Here is a 19273-nt window from a genome sequence, read left to right as displayed (position 1 = left end):
GTTTCTTCCTTAATTCTGTTGCTGACACCCCAAAAATCTTTCTGCGTTCTTTTCGTATTTAGGTAAATCTCTTTTACCTTGGGCTTAAATACTAGAAATCAATACTTATTTCCCTAAAAAGTCTGATATCTTAGTTATAACAGGTCTTCGTCCAGGCGCATCATAATTATTTTTATTCACCTGCCATCAGAACTAAAATTGTTCTCTCAAAATAACAAAAATCAGTTCAGGAAAATTGCCAGCTTAGGGTTAGCCTCCTCACTGGTCTCTCTCTTCCCACATGAAGTCTGTGCTGTAGATGTCTTTGCTGTGCTGCTGCCCACTCTCTGTGACAGAATCACACTGTCATTTTCAGTGCTCCCTAAGCTTTCATGTCTTTTCATCACGCTGTCCTCTCTGCCTGGCTTACTCTCCCTCCATCCACCACCCCACTGTGAAATTCTAAGCCTCTACTGAACCTTGGAAACCCAGAATAGAGACACTCACCGTTGTAAAGACTCCTGTGGACTTTGATGTAAACTCTCCTATTTTTGCCAAAGAGGAATAAATCTTTCCTCATTCTGTGTTCCCAGAGAATTTGTTTATATCTTTTTTAGCTCCTTTCACATTGTGGTAATTGTTGTTTTGTTAACATTAATTTCTTCCAGCAGAATATGAGGTTCTCCGGGGGATAAACTTTCTCAGAATCTAGCAGAGTGCCTAACATGTAGTTACGCATTCAATAAAAGGTTGTTTTGCTAAGTTGAAATGACTTGATTTGACCCCTCAATCTTTTCTCGTTTTTGATCTCTTTGGGGGAATTCTTTTTAGACCAGTATAGGAGTACCAAGGAATCATGGATGGCAGATTACTGTAAGCAGGACAAAGAAAGTGATTCAACCACGTCAGAAGACTGGATGGGCTCTTCAGTGGATCCTCCGTGCTTTGGACAAAGTAAGATTTTTCTCTGCACATGTCTGACTTAATAATGTTGACCGACAATGCCATGCTTCACTGAGAAATCCAAATTGAACCATCATTTTCTATGGAATGAAAAAAAAAAAAAAAAAACCCACAGTAAATTTTTACTGTCTTCTGTAGTTCTGCTTTAGTCTTTGTAGGAAGGATTTTTTTCCTGGCACAAACTACTAAACTTTTATTCCATTTCACTGGGAGAGAAGTGACCTGCAGTAGGGGCCAGATGTTGGTGCACCTGATTAAGCACACACACTACAGTGTGCAAGGACCTGGGTTCAAGCTCCTGGTCCCCACCTGCAGGGGGAAGCTTCACAAGCAGTGAAGCAGGCCTGCAGGTGTCTCTCTCCCTCTCTATCTCCCCCTTCCTCTCAATTCCTGGCTATCTATTCAATAAATAAAGATAAAAAAAAAAAATTACAAAGAAATGATCTGCAGCATCCTCCTTAAATCCTAGTACCATTTTGTATGAAGTGCTGCCCCTGAAAAATGCATCAAGGTTGGGGGGCCGGGCGGTGGTACGCCCGGTGAAAGTGCACATTTTATCACTCACAGGGACCAGGGTTTGAGCTCCTGTTCCTCACCTGCAGGGGCACGCAGGTGTCTGTCTTTCTTGCCCTCTATCTCCCACCCCCTTTCAATTTGTCTCTATCCTGTCTAATAAAAATTAGAAAGAAAGGAAAAAAATGGCCACCAGGTTGATTCGTAGTGCTAGTTGCAAGCCCCAGCAATAACCATGGTGGCAAAAAAAAAAAAAAAAAAAATACATGAGGGTCAGCCACTGGTCAATTTGTTTTACAAAGAGGCACAACATTGATTTTCACCTGTATTTTAAAAGATATCTTGTAGTCTTCTAAATCAAAGATGTGGTATTTGAGTATATTCATGAACAGGAGGGCAGGACCCCATGTGGACAACGGTTAAAAGGGAGCCCTGCATTGCTCGTGAAGTTTAAAAAAAGCAAAATGCCCTGACTTGTGAAGAAAGAGGAGTCCATTTGCTCTCTGCTAATGATGTTTTCTTTCCTTATTTAATGCTTCACCATGGAGCTCTGATATCTTCAGAGCTGGAGAGATTGTGATGGCCCACTGCATGGTCCTTAGTTGTTCCACAAGCCATTGTCATCCAAACCCAAGTCAGCCCCAACTCTCTCAGTATGGTCTCTTTGAGAAGTCTTGGCTGGACTTCATATAGCTCCTGAATACTTAAGTATTCCATCTGACCTGCAAAATTGTCATGGGAAAATGGCTTTTTCTTAGTGTATGAAGTATCTGAATTGGTCTGTCTCTCCTCAGGGTGTCTCACTTGACTTTCTGCCTTGTGCTTCTAGAATCGGGACAAGGAAATGTCAGCTGTGTTTGCTCTTTGTTTTCTCAGGCTGTTGCTTTTGAATCTTCAAGGTCATTTGCTTAGGAGCCAGACTTTGCAGATATCATCAGCTTCACTCTGGTTCTTCTGACCATCCCGACATGATGTGTGTGTCAGGGGAATGTCAAAACAGTCACCCTTCCCCAAACTCTAAATAATCTTTTGTAATATATGATGTGTACTGGAGAGTATTTATCAAAAAAATTATTTGTGTAGTGTATCTTAGATTTCGAGTTTGCTGGTGCCACAATACCTGGTGTTCAGGCTTCCAAGTAAGGATTTTTCTCAGTCTTCCCTAAAGTTTCCTTCTTTTTTATGCCACTGCTAAATTAAGGCTGAGTTTTTATTCACTTACAATTTTTTTTTTTCTGGTTACTTAGACTTTAAAGGGAAAGAGTCTAAAATGAGCCTTTTAATCAGGTGTAATTAATGTACCTAAATTTCCAAACCTCTTTTTTTCCATGGGAAATTCCTGGGGGGTAGTATCGCAAAGGGATTGTATTTTCTAACAGACCTACAAAAATAATTGTTGAATGTTTTTTTTGAAAGTGAATAGGTTAGAACCTGATTGAATGGGTCATAATGTCTCTGGTCTTATTCAAGATCATTTTACCACAGCCTGCCCCCCCCACATTGTGTATTTTATTCAGGCCAGCTTCAAAATGAGCCCTTAAAATAGAAATACTTCATGTGAAAATCAGCCTATGGGAGCTGCTGATTTCTCATTGTTTCTTTAGCAGGGGAAAGAAAAGAATGGCTTCATTTTGACATAATTGTGGGCTTTGTTCAGTAAGGGCTGAGATTCTGCAGGTAAACTTCAACAGCATGGTACCTTATTGAATTCATTGATTTTATATTCCAAGGATATTTCTATGGGAAAGTAAATTATCTTCTAAGCACCTCTGTCTTTAATCTAGAATATAAATACTACTCTGTGATAACTTCTTACTTAGAGACTGTACAAACGTGGAAACAGACTGATTTCCACTTGAAGCATTTGAAAACCAAGTGGGATTAGCACTACGCTGCTGCCACCTCTCCCAACCGCAGTGGAGCAGCTTTCACTAAAACCAGACTGATTGGTCTTGGTGACCTTGTATTGCCGTTTTAGAATATCCATGCTTTGAATTAAAAACTTCTCAGAAAACTGTCATTCTGTTTAAAAAAAAAAAAAAAAAGAATGCTGAATGCATTTCTGAGTTTTTCACCCAAAAAAAAAAAAAGGAAAAGAAAAAAGGAGCATGTTACTTTGAACACTGCCGACACACACAGTAAGATCCACTGTGGAATGTCTGCTAACTTGGCGTCCAGTTCCTTGGTAGCACCAAGTACTTCCTGAAGGGAATGACCGTGCAGCTGCATGATGCTTGCTGTCATGTGCTCTGCCCATGCCTGTACTGGAGGTGTCTCCTACTCGCTGTTTGTTCTCACCCTCTAACTTTGTCTCTCCTGTCTCCCAGGCCTCCCCCTTGTCTACCTTAGAACTAGGAGCACAGCCAGTCTGACTAACCTAGAACACCAGGTCTATGCTAGAGGTACGGTACAGCCAAGCGAGGACTTGCTTTCCTCTCCTGCTTTAAGAACTGCCTTATGCACACATCCATGTTCTGCGAATGGGAGCTGAGCTGGGGGGGGGGGGGCACACACCCAGTGCCCATGAGTCCGTGGCTCTAGCAGCCGGAGAGAAAGCTGCCAGCTGATACGTAGAGTGCACCTGATGTGAGAAGTAAGATGTGTTGGTTCTTAGTCTCTTCCATCTGCTTTGACCCTCTAGGGAATGGGATCCACTTTATGCAGAAAGGCTTGACTTCAGAGCTTACTGGGCACAGTGAGAAGTATCTAAATAGAAGAATGGCATCCTCCATCCAGCAGGCTTTGTTCGTAGGAACATTCATTCTTATGTTAATAATTTATGGGCAAGAAGCTCTAGTGAATGGGGACAGAGCTGTGAAAGTGTTTCCCAGTAAATTCGTGCTTTGACACGAATGTTCATGTCTTCAGAATTGCACTGAGGTGTTTTGGAGCTAGAAATGAAATACGTACACGCGCACACACACACCAGTTGCAGCCGGGTTCAAAGCAGGCAGTCACACTCTCAGGTGAGCCATCTTACTGGCACCACCATGATAAATTTTGTTACAAAGGTCATTTGGGCTTTCTCCAGCTGGAATTCAAGACAGGGCTGATGATACACAGGATACTATGTGTGTGTGTGTCTCTCTGTGTGTGTTTGTGTGTGTGTCTGTGTGTCCATCCCTCATTTCTCTTCTGCTTCCTCCTTTTCCATCTCTTCTGCCTCCACATCCCTTCACTGTTCCAGGATGACTTTTTCAGGTAGATGACAGAAAGATAAAAGAGGGATGGAGGAGAGAGAGAGAGAATGTGTGGGAGAGAGAGAGACAGACACCACAGCACTGAAGTTCTCTTCAATGGATTGGGAGTCAAGGTTGAAGCTGGCTTGCTCACCTGGCAAAGCATCTCACTCAGTGAGCTTTTTAGCTGGGCCCACAGTGCTGTGTTTCTGTTTTGTTTGGTGGAAGGCTTTACTGAGAAGGATTGGGGGGCGGGGGTATTACAATGAAAGCCCGTGACTGAGTCTAGATTTACTTAAGGATTTCTGTACCTCAGCTTTTCAGTATCAGTCCTTTCACCTTTCAGACTAAACAGGTCATTGCTTCTGCTGAGCTGATGAAGACAAGCAGACTCTCGCCTCCAGTGACATGACTAGCTAGAAGCAGACCTGGCGCTTGACTCTTGGGCACCAAGTCCTTTCTGGTAGACGGAACTGCATGTAGAACTCAGGCACCTGCACAGGGTCTGAGGTCCAAGTCGTTCTGAGAAGCTAGTCCAGGGGTGTGAGCGTTTCCCTCAGCTGGAGCCACCTGAAGCCAATGTTGGATGTGAGGAGCTGTGGGTTCTACCAGCCCTTGAGAATCTGGTCCTGAGAGAGTGATTTTGTGAGTCCACCAAAGAGTGGTGCCGTTCTTTCGACGGACTTTGAGAGTTTTGCCCTGTGGTCTGGAGAAAGGCAAAGTCACAGCTGATTTGGACTTGACTATAGAAGATAGCAGATTGTTCTCTGGTGCTGAGATCGGACTTGTGAGCTCTCCTCCATGCAAGTTTGTCCTCAGAAGGGCACGTTGATAAGCCCGTGACCCTCTGATCTACAAGGGCGGCTTGGGGACAGAAGGAGTGTGCCTGGCTCTCTGACCAGAGCAGCACACCTGTGACTGTCTTTGTGCGGACTTCTAGCGCTTTATTCTGTATTCAAACATGATCAAAGACGTTTACCACCTGTTCCTCTTGAATCTGATTGGCAGATGGAAACCAGCCTGGCTCTCAGTGGGATGCCGTGCACATCTGGCCTCTTTACTGTGGGCCTTTTAGCTGCTGCAGTCAAGCGGCTCTCACAGAAGGGTGCCCTCAGGGTGCTGCAGACAGCGTAGCCTGCAGGCAGCTCCTCAACCTTTTCTCCCCTCCCATTCCCACTTTCCTCTTCCTTTCCTTTTTTCTTTTTCTTTTTTAAATTAATCTTTTAAAAATATTTATTTATTCCCTTTTTGTTGTCCTTATTATTTTATTGTTGTAGTTATTATTGTTGCTGTTATTGATGTCATTGTTGTTGGATAGGACAGAGAGAAATGGAGAGAGATGGGAAGACAGAGGGGGAGAGAAAGACAGACACCTGCAGACCTGCGCTACAGCTCGACTCCCTCTTTTTCTTTTTTTAAAAAATATTTTTTATTTTATTTTAATGAAAAAGTGTAGATACAGAGAGAAAGATACTGAGAGTGAGAAAGATCAGAACACTGCTCAGCTCTGGTTGATGGTGGAACTGGGGATTGAACCTGGGACTTCAGAGCCTCAGGCTTGAAGGGGTTTTGCAGAAACATTATTCTGTCTCCCCAGCCCTCTTTTCCTTTTCTTAAGGCTATCTACGCCGGCACAATTCCACAGCTCTGCCCCCCCACCTTTTCCTGCAGCGCCACAGCACAGGTCAGGAAGCTCCCCTGTTCAGGTGCTCTATGGGGCGGCGACTGGGAGCTTGGGCCTGGGTCCCAGCGGAGTGATGGAGCGATCTCACCTGTGCTCTGTAGGGGGCGCCTCCTCTGGCCCCGCCCTCTGACATTCTCACCCCCTCCGCACCCATCTGCAGCCTCACAGCTATTCATGATTTTCTCTTGAATGAGCACTGCCAGTTTCTAAAAGCAAATCTGGGCGAGTAAGTGAAACCATTGCGATGTGAAGAGGCTATGCCTGGCAGAGATTACCTTAGAATTACTTGGGGCGGCACTGGGGAGTGGCTGTGAGGCTCCAGAGACACATTTAGCCGAGGACCGGTTCCCAGGCTGCCCTGAGCCATTGAACTTCAGTTTGTGCTGTTTATAGAATTAACTTGCAGAAAAATTCAGAAGATGCAGAGGCAGTGGTAGTGACTAACCTCTGTGATATAGTCCCAGGCTTTATTCAAGGGGTGGGAGAAAGCCAGGTCTTTTACAGTTATCTCCTTGGTTTAGCCTGCAGGAAACAGCTTTCCTGCGGAGCTCGCTGTCCAACGGACAGTCTCCTTGAGATGTTGTTTGCTTCCCAAGTGCAGACCATTTGAGTTGCAGTCTTTCCCAGACTTCCTTTATTTGTTGGATAGAGACAGCCAGAAATCGAGAGGGAAGGGGATGATAGAGAGGGGAAGAGACAGAGAGACACCTGCACCCCCTGCTTCACCACTAGCAAAGCTTTCCCCTGCAGGAAGGGGCCAGGGGCTCAAACCTGGGTCCTTGTGCACTGTAACGTGAGCACTTAACTAGGTGCACCACTGCCTGGCCCCAGCTATTTGAGCTTTAACGTCGGGCGTGTAGTAAGGTTGGACCTGCCCTTTCTTGTTGGTAGTGAGTATGGTGTGAGCATGTCAGCTGGGTAAGAAGAACCAGAGCCTCTTTGCAGAGCCTGCAGCAGAACAGCCTGGTTTTTGTTGTTTTGTTGTTGTTTCCACTGCACTGCTTCTGGCCACATGGGTCTTGGATTTGTAGTGTTTACAGTCAAGTCAGCTCTCTGTAGAATTTGACTATTTATAGTCTTATCTGTGTTTCTGGTTTCCTTGGTTAGAAGCCCTTGTGAAAAGAAACCCTATTTTGTGCTCATTTTGTAGTCTCCATCAAAATTAACTTATAGCATCTGGTGGTAATACCAATATGAAAAAGAAAAAATAGGTTAACCATTTTATTTTAAAAGCCCCAGGATCAACTATTTCTGGTACTGCAAAGAGAAAGTAAACAACTATTAGATTAAGAGGATAAGAGTGTTTTAATTCTGTTAAATGCATGGCATGGCAAGTGAAACCCTTATATAAAGTGAGGCTTGTTAAAGTACAGATGTTTTGCATAAAGTTTAAACAAGTGTGCTAGAACTGGCTACTATTTGATTCCTTACAGTTCATGTTTTGGGAGCAGTGGGGTCCATCTCTTTGTTAACTCCAGTCACATTAGGTCTTGATGCCTTTGTCTGAGACAAGGCTAAAAGGAGTTGTGACAGAATTGGGGACTAGGCAGAGTCACAAGGCACAGCCAAGTACTGGGGAGGGTGGGACGACAAGTCATCCTTGAACAAGCAGCAAAGTCCCTGGAGGTGCCATTCATCTGTCCACATTCCTGAGACATTTCCATCTCTCACTCCTCCATTTTAGCCCCTTTGCACAAGAGACAGTATTGGCCACAGTCTCCAGGAGTGGGGTGGGTCCCTGACACACAGACAGAGTGGGAGGCTAATACCTTTTTTTCTGTCCATAGCAGAGATGAAAACCCCCAAGCGCCGACAGCCATTTGTGCCTTTCGCTCTGAGGAATCAAACAGGTTGCACACTGTGGTTTGCCACTCTGACCACCACGCCCACAAGGTAAGGAACACTGCTCCGTCACCCCAGACCATCTTGCCATGAGGGACTGCCATGTCCAAGCCCAGCAGTGCAAGGGGCTGTCCCTTCCAGGAGATGGCATTTGAAGTAATATCTCAGCACCCTGTGGAGGTTGGTGGTGGAGGTCCTGGCTTCAGACTTTTGATCAAAGAAGCAGGGGCTGAGCCGGAAACACCCAAGTGACGGTCTCGATCCTGGCATATGTCACATTTAAAGCAAAAGTTAAGCGAATTAAGATGTGAGTAGGGTGTGTAAAGAAGGCCATCCTGTTTTTTCTCCTCAGCCTCCAACCACATTCCTTTTAAAAGAAGCTGTGAATGGTCATCACACCAAATGATTCGCATTATTCTTCCAGAATTGTTCTGAACAAAACTCCCAGCTTCCCCCAGCCCCTCTATTTCCCCTACCCCACCCCAAATTATCTTCAGACCTGAAATACACTTCAGTCCCGATGGAGTTGGGTGGAGTTCCTAGCATAAACGAGAGTTTATCTAAGCCAAGTAGGAACGCTGTCTTCACTTGCAGCCTGTGGAAGACTTGGCTCAGCTTTCCAAACACATGCTGGTCTTTCCAGTTTAGGTAATGAAGTGCATGAAATGAGTAACAGAGTCAACTGATTGGAAACCACGTTTCTCTTTTAGAGGAATCTTTTTTTTTTTTTAAACAGTTTTGGTTGGGTAACTTCTAGACAGTTTCTCAAATATTGTTGATTTTTAAAACATGTGCTCTGATTTCCACGGCATGCTATACACCAGACTGGGCCTGAGGCAAGTGACTGCTTTAGATCACTTATGGTTGTTTCTGAAGTTTCAGGTAAGTTGAGAGAGAGAGCTGCAGCTCCTCACCTTCTAGGTTGCCCTCTGTCGCCCCGTCACTGGGTGCTGTGCTCCAGCCCCAGCCTTGAGCTTTATGTGAGAGGGAGTCGGAGAGAAAGAGAGGCAAGCTGGCATTGTTTGATTTGGTTCCAGGGCTGCACTGTCTCACAGTGGAAGTCCAGGACTAGTTCCAGAAGGGAACGGGACATTCCTTGATGATGCGCACAACGTCAGTGAATGGCGGGAAGTCCTCACAGGTGAAGAGATTCCCTTTGAATTTGAAGCCAGAGGAAAGTTAAGACACAGGTAAAAGCGTGAGTCCTGTCATTTTCTATGTGGCATTAAGTGATGGCTCCTAGTGTTTTGCCATTTCATCTTCCTTTACTGTTGTATGCTTTGTGTTTGAAAGGTACTTTGAGATCAGTGTTTCCTTCAAAAAGCCTGGTGACTGTCTTGCTATCTTGGGAGTGGATTATTTTCTATTATCCATTTGTCATGGGAGTGATGTTCTGTGTTTTACCTAATTGAACCAAAACATAGACAGATGCAGTCAAGTCTCTTGTATCTAGTCCTGATTTTATGATGCAGTGATAACTGTGAAAAGTCATCCAGACGTGTCTGAGCTCCTCAGCAAGCACTGCAGTAAATGTCAGAGAAAGCTGAGTCAGCTTATGGGAGATGATGTGGTTTGCAAAGGTGTCATTTTATCTGCAAGCACTTGTAAATGACAGGCTGACCTGGCGGACAGTCAGTTAAAACTTTAGCATTTGAGTCTCATATTTGTTCTCAGACTGAACCAAAATGTGAGGAACTGGCTGCAGCCCCCTGAAGTCATATGTTTTGATTTTTTCCCATGTCCTTTATTTATGTGATCTGTCTGTCACATGTCTAGCACAGGACTTGAGGTCTGTCTGTGGGAAGCTGCTCTTGAGTGCGCCTTCCTTTTTTGCGAGTTTTGACCTTGTGGGCCCCAGTGATTTCACAGAAGAAATAAATGTATGTACAGGAAGAAGCTGGACTCAGGACTAGGAGCTAGCTCACTTTGGTGAGGATCTGGGTTCGAGTCCCCCAACTACCTACCACATGAGAGCGTCCCATGAAGCAGAAGCTTCACAATTTGGTGAAGTAGTGCTGTGGTGTTCCTTCTCTCTCTCTCTTTTTTTTTTTTTTTTTTTTTGCTTTCTCTCATCCTCTATCTGGGGGGAGGAAGGAGTCCCCCCAGACTAAGGGAATTGTGTAGGCACAAAGCCCCAGCAAAACTCTGGCTGCAAGAAAGAAGAAAAAAGCAATGGCTTTACTAGGCACATGCACGTGGAAACCGCATCAGAGTCTCCAGGGATGAGTGGCACGCATTTTCCTATTCTACAGAGTTCTGGAGAGACTAATTCTAGTGCTGTTGGCTGCATTTCTTAATAAGCATTGCCTCTGTTGTATCAGAAGGGGTTTGACCTTTTTGTCATTTCCGATTTAGATTCCACGTTTTGCAGCCCATTTCAAGTTCTACTGTTCTGCTTGAATTCATCAAAATAAATGCCTTCTCTGGCTTTTCCAAAACCCCTTGGCACACCACACTGTACCTCACTCTCAGTCTCCCTCCTCCCTTCCCGTCAGACTAAAGTCCAGTTCCCCATTTTAGACTTCTGTCTTGAATTAGGCAAAATCTAAAATAGAATTAAATGTGCAATTTCCTCCCGTTCCTCCTGTTCTGCCCACTGCCTTCTGCTCCAATTTCAGCCAAACACTTCCCCTCTGAAACTCCCAAGGTTTCCTTCTCTCAGAACCCATCTGCAGTCAGGTAGGAGTGAAGCCAGACAGTTTGGTTTCGGCTCAGTGTGGGTCTGTCTGGAAGCAGCAGCATCTTCTCCCAAAGAACCAAGAAGAAAAACATCACCTTAGGCATTTCCAAGTATTTGGCATATGTTTAAACCAGCACAAAGTTTCACTTGCCAACTGAAAGGCTTTTGAGCTGGTGCCATCATTTCACGGATATTGGAGTGGGCAGCTGCAGGGCAGAGACCTGGACTGGCGGGTGGGATGCCGGTTTGTAATGGGCAGGGCCAGGGCAACTCGTGCTGAAGCTGTACATATCTCGCCATTTTGTTTTCCGTATAAAATTCAGTTAAAATATCTGTTGATTTCCCTTGTATTCAGTAATCATCAGCTGGGTTTTCCTATCACATAGGAGGTGAGATTTGAGTCTTTTCTGCCAGTGCTCCTGTCTTTGTAAAGATTCGCTTAATGCCTTCCCTGTGTCCTGCCCGGCAGACACACCCATGACCTCCGGATTCATCAGCTGCAAGTCAGAGTCAACGGCTGGGAGCAAGTGAGCCCGGTGTCTGTGGACAAAGTTGGGACCTTTTTCCGATACGCAGCACCAGATAAGAATTCGTCTTCCTCTACAGTATGTGACTGCAGATGGCGTTTTTAATTGGCAAAATCGTGCCCTGGCCACACCCCCTTACAAAGCAGACAGTCAGGAGCTCGGGGATGACGTCTTTGGTAAAGGCCACGCTTTTCCATGTGTGAGGATCTGAGTTTAAGCTCCCAGTTGCCACATGGGGGCACCTGCCTGGGAGAGACTTTATAAGCAGTGGGGGTGGAGTCGCAGTGACTCTCGTTCTCTTTCTGCCTTTCTCTCTCTCTCCCTCTCTGTCTCTCCCCCTCTCTTAAAGAGAGAGTTCCTTTGGGAGTGGAGGAATTGTGCAGGTATGTAGCACCAGTGATACTGCAGTGGCAAAATAACAGCAACAGAAATCCCAGACAGTTAAGACAGCTTTGTTCTGGTGAAAAAAATCTCGTTCCTTTTTCTTTTCTTTTTCTCCTTCCCTTTCTTTCCTCTTCCTCTCCTGGAGAGAGGCTGAGAAACAGATTAGAGAAACAGACACTGCGGCAGAAAGACACCTCCTGTAGCACGGCTGCTCGCCTATGAAACTTTTACAGCACAGGTGGAGATGGGGCTTGAAGCCGGTCTCTGACCATGGTAACATACACACTCCGCCCAAGCCTGTTCCTGATTTCTGCGGGCTGTAGGAAAAAGACATTTTGGATGGATCATATGCTTTGCTAATCCATGTGCAGAGAACACAGCCAGTGGCTAGTTTCAGTGGAATAACAAGTTCTGAGCTAGGCGTGGACACATACCCGTCTCGTGCTTTGCCTCACACGTTGTCAAGCTTGCCTTATTTTGTCTTTATAACCCTGTTGCTTGCACTTTCCAGCTCTGTGTCTGCAAACCCTAAAGACAGATAGATACCCACCGTGGTTTATTTCTGACCACACTCTCTCTCACACTCTTGACCAGACTTGACTCCAGCGTGTCCTTCCATCTGGAGAGCTAAGAGGAAAGTGAACATTTTTAGAGTCACTGCAGCTTCCCTCATGCAATCTGATGGTGCTTTTGTTTGGTGTAGACTCATTCTGGAAGTGAAAGGCTTGAGTTCCCTCCCCCGAGATAGCTTTATATCATGCGGATGCCTTCCAAAGAAACGCCGTGTGCATGGAATGGCGGCGGGAATGTTGCTTTTCCCCTACTCTCCAAGATGAAGTCGGGGCTGACTGTTCCCCAGATGTTCCTACAAACACACACTTTCACACAAGATACTGTCAGGAGTTGAGTGATGCCTGTAACCTTAGGTCTGTGCAGACTCTGACTGTGGCTTTTTTTTTTTTTTAATTAGATCGGTAGCCCCAGCAGCAGGACAAATATCATCCACCCCCAGGTTTATGTAAGTATGATTTCCCAGGCTTGTGTTGTTGAGTGTGTGGTGCACCTATAGCACAGAGGTTTGATCTCTGCCGGCCACAAGAAGCAGGTCCTACTTTGATGGTCTGTGTGAGGGAGAGGGAGGGGGATCGGTTTTTGTTTTATTTCTTTCCTATGACTGGTTGCCTTCCTCTTTTTTATTTTTATTTTATTTTTTAAATTGTTTTATATTTATTTATTCCCTTTTGTGGCCCTTGTTGTTTTATTGTTGTAGTTATTATTGTTGTTATTGATGTCATTGTTGTTAGATAGGACAGAGAGAAATGGAGAGAGGAGGGGAAGACAGAGGGGGGGAGAGAAAGATAGACACCTACAGACCTGCTTCACCGCCTGTGAAGCGACTCCCCTGCAGGTGGGGAGGCGGAGGCTTGAATCGGGATCCTTATACCGGTCCTTATGCCACGTGCATCTAACCCACTGTGCTACTGCCCAACTCCCTGCCTTCCTCTTAAAAGAATTTCTAAGAAAGGGTTTTTACCTAGCTTGGCATGTGAGATAGACGAGATATTCTAGGAAAGGAGAAGCAGAGGCAAGCATTTTGGTCAAAATTTTTCTTTTTCAAAGTCGGTGATGATAAGGTAACCCCTGTGTTGCTGTGTGCCTTCTACAAGCCTGGGCTCAAAGGTCATGAAGGCAAAAAATGTGAAAGAGTAAGTTCTGGTTCTCCCCCCACCCCCACACCATGTTGCCTTAAAATACCATCACAAGATGATGTTCAAAAAACAAAGGGTTTGGGGGTCAGGAGGTAGCTCTCCCAGGAGAGCTTGTGTCGAGCCAACTGTACGACTCTGGGCAGCCCTGTTGAATGTGGGGAGATGCTGAGGTATCTCTCTTCTCCATCTCCCCTCTCTTTCCTTAAATAACAAACAAGGAACAAAACAAAAAAATAATAAAAAAAAGGAATGAAAAGATGGTGCCCTGGTGACTGCTCCATGAAGCCACACATGCGGCAAAGCCAGAGTTTAGTCCCAGGGCTTCACAAGCTAATAAAGAAAAGCTGTGTTGGGGGGCGGGTGGTGGTGCCCCTGGTTGAGAGCACATGTTACAATGCACAAGGACCCAGGTTCGAGCCCCTTTCCCCCATCTGCAGGGGGAAAGCTTTGCAAGTGGTGAAGCAGAGCTGCAGGTGTCTCTCCCTCTCTATCACCCCCTCCCCTCTTGATTTCTGGCTGTCTTATCCAATAAATAAATAAAGATAATTTTAAAAAAAGAAAAGCTGTGTTTAGGACCGGTGGTGGTGGGGGTGGGGGTTGTAGCAGAGCACTTTCCTCGCTTGCTGAGGCCTGGTCTTGACCCCCTGCTGCCACATGAAGTCAAGGAAGGCAGGAAACAAAACACCATAAACGGCCAGGTAGCCCTCTCCTCTCTCACGCGATCAAAAGATGACTACTTTTAGGCTTTTGCCTGTGACTTCTTTTCCCTGAAGAAACGTGAAGTGGTAAGTAGACTCACCGGAGGCAGGCACACTCTTGACTGGACTTGGGCTTCACCAAACCACGTCAGCGGACACCTGGCCCCAGAGGACAGTAGTGCCAGTCATCTCACCTTCATTTCTGTGAACTTTTATCAAGAGGCTAACAGTTCACAGCACCGTCATCGCCTGTAGTCACAGCCCCTCAGGTCCCGCGACAGATGTCTGGAAAAATAGTTGCTTCTTCCTCCAGCTTTCACCAGGACCCCAGTGTTCTTTCATCCCATCCCTCTCCCTCCTTCCCCAGAGTCCTTTGCTTTGGCAAACATACACCTGGTACTCTCTAGAAATCTTAGTGCAAAGCATGGAGCTCTGTATTTTACTGCTTAGTAGGTTGGTTTTCACACAGGGATTAGTTAATGTATAAATACTGGAAAAAGAAATGATTTCTCTCCATTACCCCAAGTTTCTGAACCTTGAAATCCTGTTTATAAAAGAGTGATTATTGAGTAGAGTTAGAGAATTATTGTGAAGAAAGAGAAGTTGTTTTTTAAAGTTGAAATGCAAATACTATGTGTAAATGTGTGTGTGTGTGTGTGTGTGAATGTCTGTGAGTAGAGTGTGGGTTCAGAGAGAGAGTTTTACAATGCTTAGCAAGAATAAAGTTTTTGTTGTTCCTACGAGAAACACACCAATCTAGATGCCTCTTCATAATGCAGTCTGTACTGTATGAAGACAAGTCCAAGTCTCAGGAAACCTCCTTATGCTTTGTGTGTGTGTCTGGACAGTGCACAGCCCACTGTCAATGTCCAAGGGATGTTTGCTCCTTTTAGCATTAACTGAGAGGAAAATACCTCGGGGGGTGAACCACTGAGTGTTCTGTCAAGCCCCATCCCAGTGCTTCTGTATCTTTGTGGTCTTTTGCCCCCTTGCAGTGGAGTTGAGGACATTGGTCACAGTTTCTGTGTGTAAGCTTATGCGATGGCATCTGAGGCCATTATGACTCAAATGTAACTGCCAACAGGTGTTTTCTCACTAAGATGTAAGGAGTAGGGGAAAGCTGACAGATGATTGCTGGCAGTCCGTAAAGTGATTTATGCATGTCTACCAGCTGAGGACTGATTTTTCTTTGTGTTGCTGTCTAATATTTGGAGTTTTTTTTTTTAATAGTGAGTGTTTATAGACTATTCGGCCCTATTAAAACTGAATGGCTTTATGTCTTAATCACCAGCTTCACTGCAGAGCTGTAGTACTATTAAGATATTTCTGATTTAAGTGTTCAAGTTGCTGTTCAGCAGTCTTCTCTGTATATTCCCTTCCCTTCCCCTTTGCCTCCCCACTCTTTCTTTATCTCTCTCCCTCCATCTCTTCCTCCCTTTGCTTCTTCTTCCCCCCTCCTCTCTCTCTCCATTCCTTCTTCCTACCTCTCCTCCCAACCTTCCTTTCTTCCTACCTCTCCCCCTCCCCCACTCACTGTCTTTTCCTCTTTCTCTTTCCCCTCCCTCTCTTTTTTCTCTCTTTTTCTTCCTTCCTTCCTTCCTTCCTTCCTTCCTTTATCTCTTTCTCTTTCTTCCTTTCTCCCTTTCTTTCTTTCTGTCATTGCTTAGGCTTCACCACTCCAGGCTTACTTTGTCAAATACAGAGTGACAATGAGACAGGAAAGGAGAAAGACACCACATACAGCGCTAAGGCTGCTCCTAGTGCGCTGGGAGGTGGTCTCAGACCCGAGTCAAGCGCCTGCGTTGTTCAGAAGCACACTGAGTGTTCTTTTTGTTTCTGTCTTGTGTGCAGTTCTCCTCTCTTCCACCTGTCCGAGTGGTTTTTGCTGTGACAATGGAAGGCAGTGCCCGAAAAGTAATCACTGTTCGATCAGCCCTCATTGTGAAGAACAGACTTGAGACACCAATGGAACTAAGACTGGACAGCCCCTCAGCCCCAGACAGTAAGTTCTGCTGAAGTCTACGTCGCTTCCCTTCTTTCCTCCCTCCCTGCCTCCCATCATCCTCCTCCACACCCTCCCCCTCCTGTTCCTCACTGGGCCCCACTGCTCTGCGATGACCTTCCCCGAGAAGTACAGAGACCACAGCTAGGCTTGGGCTTCCTCACGTGCATGGCAGGACAGGCCACTGTCTGAGTGAGCGTCTTCTTTTCTCCTGATCCAGTCAGACTGTGGGGTGGGAGACCACTGCTTGAAAAGGTCACTACTTGTCTCTTTGGCAGAGCCTGTGGTGCTTCCTGCTGTCCTGCCTGGCGATTCCTTCGCTGTGCCCTTGCACCTCACTTCCTGGCGGCTGCAGGCTCGGCCCAAGGGGCTGGGTGTGTTTTTCTGTAAGGCTCCTATCCACTGGACTAATGTCGTGAAGACCACAGAAGTCAGTAGCAGCAAAAGGGAATGCCACTCGATGGACACGGAAAAAAGTCGATTCTTCAGGTACGCAGGCCATTTGGATGGAGGCATATTTGTTTTTGCTTTTCTCTCGGGACTGTTAGTGATTTGATTGTGCATATATAAAACATTAAATGTTTCTCTTTCTTGGGGGGGGGTGGTCTTCAGTTAAATCTTGCAAGATTCAAAGACCCATCCTGAGTAGGAGTGGACTCAGTGTGTCTCAGCTCATTTTCTTCTGGGAGAAAATGCCAGCAAGCACAGTACTCAGGACATACAGGGTCAGGCACTGGCACGAGTATATCAGGACAAAGAGAGAATATGTAGGGAGAGGAGGAAGAGACAGTAGTAATATTGAAGAACAAGAGTAATATTCTTTCCTAAATCAGGAAGTGAAATCCTGGGATTCAGAGCTTTTCAGACATCAGAATTCAAAGGAATTCAGACAAACATTCACGTACTTTGCATTGACTCTTCTTGTGCACTATTAACAAAATCTCGTAAGAGTACGACTTTTCCTGCTGAGAGTATGCGATATAGGAGTAGATTCCATGTGAAACAAATCTGGATTGCTTTTATTGTTAGAGTCTTCTTTTTTCTTTGTAAAGTATATTTTTGTTTATTTATTATTGGTAGACACAGAAATTGAGAGGAAAGGGAGATAAAGAAGGAAAGGGACAGAGAGACACCTGCAGCCCTGCCTCACCACTCCTGAAGCTTTTCCCCCTCCAGGTGGGGACCAGGGACTTGAACCTGGCTCCTTGTGCTCTGTAATGTGAGTGCTCAACCAGGTGCGCCACCACCGCCTGGCCCCCCTATCGTTAGATTCTCCTAAACTTAGAGACTGTGCGCTGTAGAGGGAAGACTCGCATCTGTTTAGCTTAGATTTATAGAGGTGGAGAGTGTGTGGAGAATGCCAGTGTTTTTTTTTTTTTTTTTTTTTTACCCAGATGTGATGTTTGTTAGCATAGTAAAGGGAACCTGGGACAGAACAGTAATTCTTCTTTTAGCGTTTGCCCTTCTTCCGTAGCCAGTCAACAGCGTCAGGTTGAGCCTGATGTAAAGTTTTGAGACCTCCTTTGAATCTGGAGAGGTGGCAGTCGTGACTATGTGGGTCATAGTCTGTCTGTAGCTGCAGGGGCAGTTCGGGTCGTCTCTGGCTCCCCAGCGATGGAACATAGCGGCGCACCGGCCATGGCCTGTTCGATAGCGATGGAGGAGGGCCCCATCATAACGTGCTAGGTCAAAGCCAGGTTGATGCTTGCAGGGGCCTGTGATGAGGTGTTTGTTCTTTACCTCAGCTGACTGCCAACTCTGTTTCCAAGAGACTGGAACAGAGAAGTTCAGTGTAGGCATAGGGGACCAGATTGGGTGTAATGAGAGCTCGTGACACTTAGCTCTCAGCACTTTATAAAACAAAACAATAAGGATACGGAAATGTTTGAAGAGTCTTATCAGTTAATTCGCCTTAATCTAACCAACATCTGTAGATTACGTAGTCATCTCAAATATGGGATTACCGGCCATAAAACATCAGCCAGTAAGAAGAAATCAAAACTACACAGTATATGTGACCCTGTATAGGATTGTCAAAACTCCTCAAACTGAACATTTACAAACTTCTGTAATTTATTTAAATTTTTTTGCATGAAAAATTGCAAGTATCTTGCCGAGTTTTAGAACACTGTCTGTGCCATGCCCATACTTGGCTGAGAAGGGGGGCGGGGGGGTTAAGCTTTCTATTTATGCTGAAGACTTTCACACTATTTTGTCTCCATAGGTTCTGTGTGGCTATCAAGAAAGAAAATTACCCAGACTACATGCCTTCAAACATATTTTCTGACAGTGCAAAACAGATTTTCAGACAGCCTGGCCATACCATCTATCTCCTGCCAACTGTGGTAATCTGCAACTTGCTTCCTTGTGAGCTCGACTTTTATGTGAAGGGAATGCCAATTAATGGGACACTGAAAGCTGGCAAAGAGGCTGCTCTCCATACAGCTGACACGTCCCAGAATATTGAACTAGGTAAGGGCTTAGTCAGGTGGTCATTCGTCATGGTGCTGTGGAAATGTCTGGAAGTCATTGTGGTTACTTGTAAATATTTTGGAGAAAGTGGTGCACAGATGATAACTCAGTAAGTTAGCTCAAAAGACTTACCCAGTCTCAGATAAACTGAGACCCTAAGGTAAAAAATGTAGAAACAAACCAATCAACCAAAAGATTTACAGAGAAGACCCTGCTGTTGCTCACCTGACTATAGAATTGCCGTTTTAGCCTTTCATATCATGGTTTTCCTAGTCTTAAAGTAGAGTCATCTGACATTCTTCTTCTTTTCAGGAAGAGGGGAAGGGAAACTTGCTAAGTACACACTGCACTTCAGACAGTGAGTCTGTGCTCTTGTGTGATCTTTGCAGCGCTAGTTATCTGTGCCGGTTCACTGATGAGGAAATTCAAGTTTGGAGTGTTTAATGCACCAAGTAATTTTGAGTTGCCAGAATCAGAACTGGAGATAGCCATATTTGCAACACTTGTATAGCGAATTGGGGCTGTTGGCATTTGGATAAGAATTGTGTTTCTCCAGGGCAGCCATAGAGATATTGAAATAATGAGCTAGTTATTGTCATTTTTTAAAAATATTTTTTATATCTATTTATTTTTTTCCCGTT

At 45.1% G+C, this 19273-nt stretch overlaps 1 protein-coding gene across 3 annotated transcripts in view; it reads left to right on the top strand.

Moving 5' to 3' along the window:
- VPS13D (vacuolar protein sorting 13 homolog D) overlaps positions 1 to 19273 on the top strand; it is a 267871-nt gene that overhangs the window by 87797 nt on the left and 160801 nt on the right. Inside the window, exons 38-46 of one of the 3 annotated variants that reach the window (XM_060170882.1) lie at positions 811 to 933; positions 3783 to 3857; positions 8109 to 8211; positions 9198 to 9350; positions 11310 to 11445; positions 12722 to 12769; positions 16010 to 16160; positions 16439 to 16649; positions 18385 to 18632. In XM_060170882.1, coding sequence (XP_060026865.1) covers positions 811 to 933; positions 3783 to 3857; positions 8109 to 8211; positions 9198 to 9350; positions 11310 to 11445; positions 12722 to 12769; positions 16010 to 16160; positions 16439 to 16649; positions 18385 to 18632 — 1248 coding nt within the window. Of the gene's footprint in view, positions 1 to 810; positions 934 to 3782; positions 3858 to 8105; positions 8212 to 9197; positions 9351 to 11309; positions 11446 to 12721; positions 12770 to 16009; positions 16161 to 16438; positions 16650 to 18384; positions 18633 to 19273 lie in introns of all 3 variants that reach the window. The other 2 variants (XM_060170884.1, XM_060170883.1) reach the window with 2 other exon arrangements.

Source organism: Erinaceus europaeus, chromosome 13 (assembly GCF_950295315.1).
Source record: "Erinaceus europaeus chromosome 13, mEriEur2.1, whole genome shotgun sequence".
NCBI lineage: Eukaryota > Metazoa > Chordata > Mammalia > Eulipotyphla > Erinaceidae > Erinaceus > Erinaceus europaeus.
This window is presented reverse-complemented; position numbering and strand designations above follow the sequence as displayed.